The 12,695-nt window shown below is 44.2% G+C and overlaps 1 protein-coding gene across 1 annotated transcript in view; it reads right to left on the reverse strand.

The window, feature by feature from the left end:
• Nucleotides 1-4,881: 4,881 nt before the first annotated feature.
• MYMK (myomaker, myoblast fusion factor) overlaps nucleotides 4,882-12,695 on the reverse strand; it is a 32,924-nt gene continuing 25,110 nt past the window's right edge. Inside the window, 2 exon segments of the mRNA XM_043980639.1 lie at nucleotides 4,882-5,031; nucleotides 7,760-7,876. Coding sequence (XP_043836574.1) covers nucleotides 4,882-5,031; nucleotides 7,760-7,876 — 267 coding nt within the window.

The raw sequence follows: 12,695 nt of genomic DNA on the forward strand, positions 1-12,695 counted from the left end.
TGCGTCATGGGGGAGGGGGAAACGAAGGGGGAGCGAGGAAGGGGCAGCTGAGGGTGGGCAGAAGCAGGGCTCGTACACAGGGCATCCAAGTGTGGCACAGCTGCTTATGGATGGGGGCAAGGATCGTTCTCCCCAGGGCATCTCTAGAAAATATTCCAAAGTCAGAAGGGGTAGGGGGGTGAAGCTCTTGCTAGTCTTGCTGCCAGGGAGGGTCTGTAGAGGTGGGGGCAGAGGTTTAGGGGCTTGGGTGAAGGAGGGATGGAGTACAGTGGAAGAGGTACTGGACATTGAGCTGGGGAACTTGGGTTTGAATCCCTGCTCCATCCATCATTACTTGTGTGACATTGGGCGAGGCCTTTTGGAGCTTCAGTTATCTGGTGTGCAAAATGTAGGAGATGGCTCCGTGACCTTGAAGGATTCTCTGAGCTTTAAGTCCAAGATCCATGATTTTGCAAGGGAGTTGAGGGACTCGGCTGAGGCAGGTCCAGGGAGGGGAAGATTTCAGATAAAGTAGATTGTAAGTGAACACGGTATCATGCTTCCTTTTTTGGATCTCTCACACAGCCCTGGGATCAGTCAGAGGCAATAGTTTGTGCTAATTAGTCATTAAGTCAGTGCTTCTTGGTTTAACTGCCTGAGAGTTCTCCAAGGAGTTCTGGCCTGAGCTGGGAGCTACTGTGATGGGATGCTGTGTGCCGGTCCATGTGGAGTAGTAGTCAGGAACCCAGATTCCCTGATTGTGTGGCCTTGGGTGGCTCATGACCCCTCTCTGTGCCTCAGTCTGCACATTTGCGAAATGGTCAAAACAACATTTGCTATGCCTATGTCACAGAACCGTTATGAGGAGAGCATTCTGCAGACCTCAAAGCACTACATAAAAGTCACAGATTTGGAGCCAGGAAAAACCATAGAGATTCTCCAGTCCAACTCCTTTCTTTTCCAGGTGAGGAAGCTAAGGCCTGAAGAAGGGAGGTGACTTACCCCAGGTCACATAGGGTTAAACTGGGAGTCGGGAATTATTCTTTTTCCACCTTCTCATCTTTTTCTGAGGGAGTTATTTTTTTAATTGGACCTGTGATTTCATCTGGGTAGGAGCTCCCCATGAGGAACTTCTATGAGATGATTTCTCTCCCTAGATGAGTTGCCTGGGGCACTGAGAGATGAAGTGGCCTACCCTGGGTCACACAGCCAGAAGTCAGAGGTGAGACTCGAACCCAGGGCTTTCTGGCTCTGAGGCTGGCTCTCTCTATCCACTGTACTACACTGTCATCATCATTACTATTGTGGTTATTTTGTAAAATAGAACTGATGGTATTTTCCTTATGGGGCTCCCGCAGGGTTATCATGAGGATCCATTGAGATGACGTCTATGAAAGCACTTGGTGAAAGCCCCAGCCTTTGGACAAAGGGAAAGAAGGCCTGTTATTCTTGAGAAGGGCCTTGGAGGGTCTGGCTGAAAGAGGGCTAGGTGGAGAAGCCCAGTTCTCAGTGGACACCAGTGTAGATCAGGGCTGCCCTAATTGTCCATGACATATAGACCTGGCTCTTCTCCCAGGCAGTCTTCATAAATCAGTTGCTCTGGCTATAGTAAATAGTCTGTTAATGTGGGATGTTATGAGCTTTGCAGACCTCTCCGCCTCCCTCCTCAGGAGCGGCCTTCTTTGCCTCTGATTTTCCATGAGCTGCCAGGGAGCTGGGAGGCCTGGGAGAGAGCTCGCTGCAGACAAAGTGCTTAGTGTTCCAGCCAAACCAGGAGGAGGCAGGGGGTGGCAGGGGGTGGAAGGTGTGGGGGTCCGATGGCCCCTGTGGATATTCTCACCTGCCTGCAGTCTCCTCCTGGTTCCGCTGTCCCCCACCCCCACCCCTGGTCTGCCCTTCCCAGGAAACTTACCTGTCCTTGGAAAGAGAGTCTGTACCTCTCATGTCCCAATCACATCTCTGCCGTAGGGCATGTGGGAGTTATTGTGGGCTGTTTCTGCATGCCTCTGTACAGTCCTGGAGGACAGGACTGGTATCTTATTAGGATCATAGGAACAGACACTTAGAACTGGGACTTCTGAGGCCATCTGGTACAACCTCCTCACATTTGAGGAAATTGAGGCCCAGACAGGCTAAGCTATTGCCTAAGATCACATGGGGAGAAAGAGCCATGACCAGATATTCTGATTCCTGGGCGATTTGGGGTAAGTCGCTTAACCTCTCTGGGACTCAGTTTCCCCCATCTGTAAAATGAGGGAGTTGAATTAGATGATCTTTAGGGTCTCATCTAGCTCTAGGACAATGACTCCAAATCCAGGGTTCTTTCCTATACTAGATGCATTTCGCCTCTTTCCTACCCTGAAATCTCACCTTCTGGAGACATCACAGAATTCACTAATCCCAAAACAGTCCCCTCCCAAGAAGTCCTCCTCAGTGTTCCTCGTCTCAGGGTTCCTGGCTCATGAGCGTTTTCTTGGCCTGGGGGTCAGAGGTTGTTACTGACTTTGGAAAGGCCTAAACATTACCTTCCAGAATGTAGGGCACCTTTGGAAACCATCCACTCAATCCCCTGTCCCCTCTCCCCGGGAGGCAGGGAATGCTGCATATTGGTCCCCTTAAGAAACACAGGGTAAATTCTGGAATTTGAATTTTTAAATTCTAGCAGCATTTTCACTTGCTAGAAAATTGTGTCTTTATTTTTCCTTATCCTGGAGGCTGTGATAAACTCAGGTGGCTCATGTGCTCTGCTGTAATGTCTTCTGCCACACACTTGGGATGGGGCCGTCGAGTAAAGGTTGGAGAGAGTCACAAAGGCATTTGTGTGTGTGTGTGTGTGTGTGTCTATGAGTGTGCATAAGTGATTGTGGGGGAAGACAACCATATATAGGGAGCTCAGAATACTCTTCTCTTCCTTACCTTGTAAAGGACTGGACCCAACAAGATAAGAAGGAGGATTTGGGCTGGCCAATTAAAAGGATCAAAGGAGTGGAGATGAGTTATGGATGAGTCTGAGCTCAGTGAAAGCCTTCAAGGGTTGGAAAGTGTGGAGGTGGTTTTCTTCTATAAACTTGGGAAGGGGTGGGAGAGGGAGGACAGACCAATGCTCATATAACAATCTCCTGGGGCAGCTGGGGGCAGGAGAGGGTTTGGAATCATCTGGGAGGATTATGTCAGGAAGGGAGGTCATAACTTTTCTAAATCACCTATGGTAGGATCCTGGACTAGTGGAACTATGGAATTGACCCTGTGTGGGTGGAAAGAAGAGGAATGCTATTAAGATGATGCTTCTGTTATGCAGAAAGAGTCATTCAGATATGGAGCCAAGTTTGTTGAAAAAAAAAGAGGTAAGGGGATGCCTGCTGGGTAGCCCCCAGTTATTTTCAAAGGAGAGAATTATCTGGAGGAACTCAGAGACTTTTCTGTACTCACTGCCCTTCTATTGGAGAGCTGTGGGAAAAAATCTGGCCATGGGCAAAGGGAACAAGGGCAGTAGCTTCCAAATGAGTTGGACCCCAGGAGGGTGCCCTTGGTGCCCAGACACTTTCGTCATTAAACCACCCACCTCAGTGGATCTGGGAAAGGGATACTTGTCAACCCTAGGCTGGACACTAGGTATGGTGAGTTGGCATTGGGCTCCTGCAGTCTTGGGAAAGAGCCTATGGCCTCCAACAGAGTTAGAGTGAAATAAATAAAATCATTTTGCTCCTACATCAATTCAGTCTGGAATTTCTCTCCTAGAAGCAGAGAACTCAGAGCTCATGGAACTCAGCTAGAGGAAGGGATAGGGGCCAAGGGGTGGGGTTTGGGGTCAGGAGGTGGCTGCTGAAATTGACCAACCTAGTACTGGAACAGTGGCACTCCCTATTGGACTGACCCCTCCCTTCCCAAAGTGCTCATTCAGAGATGATGGGTACAAAAATAGAAATCTCATCAGGACCCATGGGAAAAGAGATGTCCAAACAGGAGACAGTGCTCGACTTTTAGAAGGGAAAGTATGAGAAAATAATAGGACCGCCCAAAGGCCCCAGCTCAGGGGATTGATTGGATTGACTGACTTTACTGATTAACTCACTTAAAGTTAATTCAATTAAAACCACACCTGCCTGGCCCTCAAGAAAGTGTGTTCAGAGGGTGTGAACTCTGACCTCAACCCGGGACCACCCTCAAGTCCAGTGAACCAATGTATTTGGGTGATGCTAGCCAATGAGCTTGAAGCAGTGTGTAAAGACCACCTTTCCTCGGGACCCAGAAAAAGCTTCCTCACGCAGTTACTCTGTTAGGCTCTCTGAGGTGCTAATGGTGGTAGAGGACTTGGAGGAAGAAGCAGGCCAGGCTGAGCTCTATTCTCTCCTCTAGGCTAGATAGACCTTTTCTTAACTTTCTAAGCCAGGTGTTCTCTCTTTACTAATATTTAATATAATTTAATAAATGCTTATTGCCCAAAAACTGGTGCTAAAGCTTCTAATTTATAAGTAACAACTATATTAGGAACCCCACCTAATTTTCCCTAAACTTGGGACAGAAATAAGGTGACTACACTTATAATTTTACTCACCGCAAAAGGATTGTAACCAAGGATAGCAGGTAGACTCATCTTTGATAGGAAAAGTCTTGTCTGCCTAGGATAATTTGGGTGCAGTCCTTCACAGAGGCAGAGGGCTATGATTGGCTCTGGAAATCTAGTTCTAGGATACTGAGTTTAAATATGAAAGCCTTAGATGAAAAGGGGAAAAGCAACATGGTGCCTACAACAGTGCTAGGCCTACATTGAGATCTTAAATACTTATTGGCTTAACTTGACCTGAGAGAAGAAAAGAGTAAGGGACTGGGTTCATATCTCCATAGGGATGCATGCTCCATAGGGCAAATAGAGGTCTGGGGAGAGTCGGGAGAAGGGTGCAGTCAGATGCAAGCACAGCAGAGTGTAGAGCAGTCCAATTTGGCAGGAGTCCCAGCATTCCCAGCTTTCTTGTTCACCTTGGGCAGCAGCAAGACAAAGGACATGGCTAGTGAGCAGTGGTAGAAGCTGTGAACATAGGTGTAATCCCATTCCTTTGAAGATGGCAAAAGAGAGAGGGAGGGAAAGAAGGAAAGAGAGTCAGCCAATTGCCTCAGCCTTAGAAACCTCAACCTGGTATTGAAAGAATTCCTTAATCTGTCCCTATTTTTCTCAGATAGCCATCTTTTAACATTCATTATTTCCTACCTCCACACTTTTGCTCATGTGTTTATGCTGCTTGGAACATACTTCCTCATAGCCATTTTTCACTCTATGACAACTCCCCTCATATGATCATTTAACTTTGTCCTTCCATATACTCTCTGTGCTACCTTTCTGGGATTTGGTTTTTTGTCTTATAAAATGAAGGCAACTAGGTGGCACTGTGGATAGAGTGCTGGGCCTAGAGTCAGGAAGACTCAACTTCCTGAGTTCAAATCCATCTTCAGACATTTACTAGCTGTGTGACACTGGGCAAGTCACTTAACCCTGTTTGCTCTCAGTTTCTCATCTCCAAAATGAGCTGGAGAAGGAAATAGCCAGTATCTTTACCAGAAAATGCCAAATGGGGTCATAAAGAGTTGGACACAACTGAACAAGGGCCACCCTTAAAGTGAAGGAATTGCCTAAATGACCTGTTTATTTCTTTCCAGTTTAAAATCTATGATCTACTGATATTAAGACAACCTCCCCATCCTTCTGCCATATCCTTTCTACAAAATTTTATTATTTCAGTTGACAGTGATTCCTTCTTCTTTAAGTCCTATGGCATTAATCATACTGTCTACACACCAAATATTAATCACCCAGTGCCTTATGACATTTCAAGTATTGCTTTTATGTACTATTAAATATCATATGTAACAACTTACTTGATATTAATAAACAATGATGATTAATTGCTATTAACTGAATATATATGTATATATATATACATATATATATACATATATATATATATATATATATCAACTGAAGCATAAAGCAATAGTGTAGGCTTGTCAAAAGTGTTGGCCACAGTCGTGGAGGAGATCCAATACAAGGTCTGAATAGAAAGGGTTCCTCAGAGAGGAAAGTTTTTCAGTGTGCTCTGTATGCATATGACAATGTGCTTATTGCATCAAGCCATGAAACATTACAGAGTCTTCTGGAAGAGGTGAATAACCACTCAAAAGAGTTTCGCCTAACTATCCACATAGGAAAAACCAAATGGATGAACAATGTTTATTGTCCAGACTATGTATCTTAGACAAACACTGCCAATGGACAATGAACTGGGCCCAAAATTGAACAGGAGGAGGGAAGAGAGGACTGAATTGTCTTTGAGAAATTACAAAGTATTTTTGGTGACTCCAAGCTTCTTGTTAAAACAAGTACCCATGTTACATCAGTAAGTCATGGAACACTTCAGTCTTTGAAGAATTGAAATTGGGGATCAACCAAAGAGTGTCAGAGAGGCACAGGGTGAGTGTGAACAGGCTGTAATACAATAGAGACAAGGAATTACATAAGAGAAGTGGTGAAAAAGATGTCATAGAAAAAATGTGTGATGAAAAAGGAAGATGAGTTGGTGAAGGGATAACTGATGGACAACCCACGTGTTCTGCCTGTGTGCTCAGACAGGAGACCTTGAGAAAGGCATCCAGCATGTCGATGGGCCTTTTGGTTAGGACATGAGCTACCGTTGCACAAGATGAGTGATCTCAGATAGGCTGTGACCTGCATCATTGGAGGGAATGCCTATATTGAGGGGACCATAACCCATTTGCATATAACACTTTCATCCCCTCCCTAGGGTTTATAGGCATTGAGAATGTTTTTAATCCCTAATTTATGGTTATAGAAACTGAAGATGAAAGAAGTCCATTTTAACATGTATACATATATGTTTGTATATCTATATCTATATTTTTCTATCATGGATAAATTGAGCAGATAGATGGACAATGAGTTGGGCTTAGAACTGTGCAGAAGGTGAGGACGTAGGTTTGGATCATATTTGGAAAATTGTTCAGCACTTTTACTGTTCTCTGCTGCAGAAGCCTGTTTCTTTAACTCCAATATTCTCCCAATGATGTGAAGGGGCTGCAAAACTGTGAACCATTGTGATCTTAGAAGCATTCAAACAATGGATCCCTCTGGGAGCAATGGAATGATGGATGCTGGGTGTAAGGACCTGCATCTCCTTACTAAGATTTTAAGGTGTTAATAGCTTAAAATTGCACTAAGACTTTGGGGATAGTTTGAACTAAAAGAAGCAGAGCACGATTGGATCTTAAGCCAATCCAGAGCTGGAGGAGACCTTAGGAGTCTAGTCCACTTCACAGAAGAGGAAACCGATCCCTGGAAAGATGAAGAGACTTGCCCAAAGTCACACACAGAGCCAAGAATCAAAGGAAGATGGCCTCCATTGAAGTAAGTGAACCCTCTAAGGAGGAATTATGGGAACTATGGACCAAAATGCCACTGGATAAGAAGGCTTAGATGGGTTGGGAATCTCCACCACCCAGGGAAATCTCAGATCCATCCAAGTATATTAGGCTTAACCTCCTGAAGTGAAGAGCCTAGAAGGGGACTTGGAGACAAGTTCAGAGAAGGCAAATGACTTTCCCAAAGTCACACAGGGGCTAGTTAGTGGCAGAGTTTGGACTCTCAGGCTAATGCTCTTTCTGTCACACTGTGATATCTTGTCTCCCCAATAGTACAGGTTTCCTGAGGGCAGGGGCTACGGCTCTCACCTCTCTATATTCCCCCATGGGACCTCGCACAGAGGGGCCTTACCTCAAAAAAGAAACGCAGCATCAGGGCTAATGCTCCAAAACAGAAACCAGGGCCTATCTGTTGGGTGTACACGCTCTTGTCCGGGTACAGACCCTTCTTCTCTTTCATCTTTTGCAGCTGGAGAGGAAACACAGAAGTCAGTGAAGAAGCTCTGGGTGGCCTGACTCAAAACTCATTCCTTCTGGGAAGCCTAGAATAAAGAAAGTCACTTTGCCAGACTCAACAAATACCACCTTGATGTGCCCCAAGGGGACAACAGCCATCAGTTAAATGATAAACAAACCATTAGGTGAAAGAATGGTCTTCTTTCAACTCTCTGACTCCTTTGTTCTGTGTCCCCCTCCTATATTTAGATTAGGTAATAATAATTCCCATTTATATAACATTTTGCAATTTGCAAAGTGCTTTCTCCATGATTACCCTGTGAGGTAGATAGTGCCTGTATTATTATCCCCATTTTACAGATGAGCAAACTGAGACCTGGAAAGGCTGAGGGACTTGCCCAAAGTCACACAAGTACTAAATTTTAGAGCTGAGATTCAAGGTCAGATCTCCCGACTCCAGGTCCAGTGTTTTTTACTTCTAATCTTTGTTATTTGTCCATTTCTATGACACTTTAAGGTTTTCAGAGGCTTTTCTTTCTGAGGGAGATAGAGCAAAACTTTCTGTCCCTATTTCATCAGATGAGGAAACTGCGTCTCAGAGAAATGGTGTAGCTTGTCCGGGGTCACTCAGTTAAGGTTTCTGTTCTTCCTCGATGATACACTCACATTAGTGTTAAGTCTTCATGTCTTCCAGCTTTCAGGTACCCTGAGGACAGTGGACAGAGTTCTTACTTGCTTTACGTCTCCGCGTGGCATCTAAGGACAGGAGCTGCATAAAGCGGAGACAACTCTTTCCTTAGACAGAAATTTGTGCATGGGCCAGGTGGGCAGGGAACTAACTAGCTGCTTGTTTGTGAATTGGGGGCCTGGGAGAGATGGAGACAAGTGGAATGCTTCCTTGTCTGCCTGAGTCAGGAAAACCTGGGTTCTTTCTGAACTTCCATTTTGGAAAAAATATAACAGTTAATACAACAACTCCTGTCTTTTTCTGAGAAAGTGAGGTGTAGTGGTTAGGGTCAGTGGACTTAGGGTTTGAATGGACTCAGGTTTGAACCCTACTTCAGATTTACTTAGCTGTTTGATCCTCAGCAAAGGGTCTTTCTGGGCCTCACTTTGCTCACCTGTTAAATGAGGATAATAATAATCCCTAGCTCACAGGGTTGTTTGTGAGGATTAACAAGCAATGAGAATTAACATTTACACAGAGTTTACTCTGTGCCAGGCACTGTGCTAAGCACTTTACAATTATTATCTCATTGGGTCCTCACAACAGCCCTGGGAGGTAGGTGCTATTATTATTCCCACTTTACAGACGGGGAAACTGAAGCAAACAGGTATTAAGTGACTTTCCCAGAGTCACACATTGTCTGAGGCTGGATTTGAACTCAGGCTTAAAAGGATTAACACTCAGGATTAAAAGGAGATAATATAAGGCAGCTAGGTGGCACAGTGGATAAAGCACCAGCCCTGGATTCAGGAGAAACTGAGTTCAAATCTGGCCTCAGACACTTGACACTTACTAGCTGTGTGACCCTAGGCAAGTCACTTAACCCCAATTGCCTCACCAAAAAAAAAAAAAAAAAAAAGGAGATAATATATGGTATACTTTGCAAACCTTAAAGGTGCTATTTGAATGTTAGCCATTATTTTCTTCTTCTTCTTCTTCTTCCTCCTCCTCCTCCTTTATCATCATCATCATGTATAGAATAATATATGTAAAGTGCTAGGCAAGCCTTCAAGTACCACATAAATGTGAGAACTATTTTAGTGCTACATAAATATGAGAACTAAGTCTTTTCCATTTGGATCTACAAAGAGGGAAATCCCAAAGACAACAAGGAAGAAGCTGACCCCCTGACAGCCTCCTGGGAGGCAGCCTTCTGCTGCATGAAGCAATAGGTCAGAAGCCAATGAAAACATTTGTAAAGACACAATCAGAGAAATCTAAAATTCTAGTCCCAGAATTTTAGAACCCTGGAACTCTGGAATACCAGGACAGGAAAGAAACTACCAGAACCATTAGTTCTAGGCTCCTGCCTTCAGGCAGATGACTGTGTTGTTGTTCGGGAGGTTTAGGTCCCAAAGGGGGAACAGAGTCACTGTCTTGGAAAAGAGATTAGACTTGTTGGGATCAGCTTCAGAGGGCAGAACCCATAACAATTAATTAATTAATTAATTAACAATTAACAATTAACAATTAGAGCAGTCCAAAAGTGGGCAGTCAGGGCTGATAGCGAGATCCGAGTCACTGGAGGACTTGGGGAGGAGTGGATCGCCATTGTCTGAGATATATTGTAGTGGGGATTCTTGTTCTGATGTGTTTTTGGCTGGATGACCTCTGGAGTCTCTTCCAAGCTGGAGATTTTGTGATCCTTTGGTTCATCTGAATGCTTTCTGTCTACTGACTAGGGCTCCATCACTTCCCTTGGTTCCTCACTGCAAAGCCTTTTCTCTTTATGAGAGACACTGGTTTGGAGAGTCTAGAATGTTCTTGCCAGAATATTCTTTCCATTTTTTTCCATGGTCTTAGAGGCAAGCAGAAGAGCTTCACTTAAAACTCACCACTCTCTGTTTATGCCTTCCTCTCCATCTAGGTCTTTCCCTTGGTTTTTTGTTCTTGTTTTTGTTTTGCAGGGGGAGCAGTGAGGGTTAAGTCACTTGCCCAAGGTCACATAGCCACACAGCTAGTAAGTGTCAAGTGTCTGAGGCTGGATTTGAACTCAGGTCCTTCTGAATCCAGGCAGGGCCGGAGCTTTATCCACTGTGCCAGGCTAGCTGTCCTCCTCTCTCCCTTGGTTTTTAATAGTCTAATATATCAAATATTCAGTGATATGACCATTCTCTTATATTTTTCCTTCTATGAACCAAGTTCTATGATTCTACACAATGTATATACTTTTTGTTGCTGTTGTTGTTGTTCCATCATGACCTATATAACAATTTTATTTAAGACAATAGATGACAAAGGCTGTCTCTTATGTTTGGAGTACACTTCCTTCTCAATCCTATCTCTTCAGGACCTTTTTCTCCTTTTGAGGCCCCTCCCAGGTGGTATCTCCTCTGTGAAACTCTTCCCCAGCCCTTGCTTTAACCCATCCCCTCCACCACCACCCCCCAATAGGATTGAAGTTCCCTGAGGGCAGAAGGTATTTCATTTTTGCATCCCTAATGTCTGGCCCAGTGTCTTTGCACATAGCTAACACAATAAATGCTAGTTGGATTGTGTATCATGGGGGCCTCTCGACAAAAGCCATCCAAAAATAGATCATGTCTAATTGAATTGAGCAAAGTGATTGGTTTAGGCATTGCTTCTTCTCTCTATCCTTGCAAATCCTTAAGTAGATAGACGAGTGAGAAGTGAGATGGATTGAAGACAGACAGCTGAAATCCCACCTCCTCTGGGAAGCCAGCCCTCATCACTCCAGCCCACATGGATGCAGGTGGAATTCTGGGAGAATTTGCTGTCCATACCCTTCATCTAGCACTCTTCTAGTTCTTTAGCCTCGAGCTGGGAGATCAGGAGACATGGTTCTAGTACCTGCTTTACAAGCACTACTTGATAATCTTGTTACAAGTCACCTAGCCTCTGTGGACCATAGTTTCCTTATTTGTAAAATGAAGACGTTAGACTAGATAATCTCTAAATTCCCTTCTACCTCTGACATTCTGAAAGCTACCCAGCTTTGCTATGTGTGACAATAACTTCTAGATAAAGCTTTAAAGTCTGCACAGGACTTTATATGCATTACCACATTTCTTACTTTGCTCAGAAGTGGGTAATACAGTATTATTAAATCCATTTTACAGATGAGGAAACCAAGGTTCAGAAAAGTCAGGTGATTTTCCCAGGGTCACATAGCTAAGTGTCAGACATTGCGATGGAATCTCGATCTTCCTGTCATTGGCACCCCTCTTCATATTATGTCTCGCCTATGAGAGGTGTTCTGGAGATATCTGTTGATGGATTGAAAGCCAGCTGGAAAGGGAAAGAGATCAGGGAGCCTGGATGCTACCAAATTCATTCTTTTACTCGTCCATTTAACAAACACTTACTAAGCCCTCAGTGGAGAGTGTTATACTGAGCACTGTAATAGATTCTGCTGGAGACACAAAATTTAGATAAGCCTTTATGGAATTATGGTTTCATAAGCCTACCCAAATAACAATGCTATATAAAAGTACAAGTTAAGTATATGAGAGATATAGAACCAAGTGTAATTATTGTAATGAGGTCTGAAGGGAAAAGTCATTACCAACAGAAGGGATTAGGGAAGGTTTCATGTAGGTGCTGACTTTTTTTTTTTGTTTTTTTTTAGTGAGGCAATTGGGGTTAAGTGACTTGCCCAGGGTCACACAGCTAGTAAGTGTTAAGTGTCTGAGACCGGATTTGAACTCATGTCCTCCTGACTCCAGGGCCGGTGCTTTAACCACTGCGCCACCTAGCTGCTCCCAGGTGCTGACTTTTGAGAAGGACTTTAAAGGACATCTAGGAATCCAAAAGGAAAAAAATGGGATGGAAGTCATACCAGGCAGAGGTCACAATGTGAGCAAAGGCACAGAGACAGAAAAATACAAGGATGAGAGGGGCAGAAAGTAAGTCAGTTTGATCAGAGTATGGAGGTAAAGGAAGACTGCAAGGGTAGGAACCTGGTATTAGATGGCAGAGGGTCTTGAATGTCAGAAAAGGATTCTGAATTTTACTTGGGTGCCACTAGAGGAGCCACTGAAGAATCCTGAGCAGAGTAAGAAAGATTATTTTGGCAATGGTAATTTTGGTGGATTGGAGAGGGAAGAAGACATGGAGGTTAGAAGGCAGTAGACCAGGTAGTAGT

Source organism: Dromiciops gliroides, chromosome 2 (genome assembly GCF_019393635.1).
Source record: "Dromiciops gliroides isolate mDroGli1 chromosome 2, mDroGli1.pri, whole genome shotgun sequence".
In the NCBI taxonomy this organism is placed as follows: domain Eukaryota; kingdom Metazoa; phylum Chordata; class Mammalia; order Microbiotheria; family Microbiotheriidae; genus Dromiciops; species Dromiciops gliroides.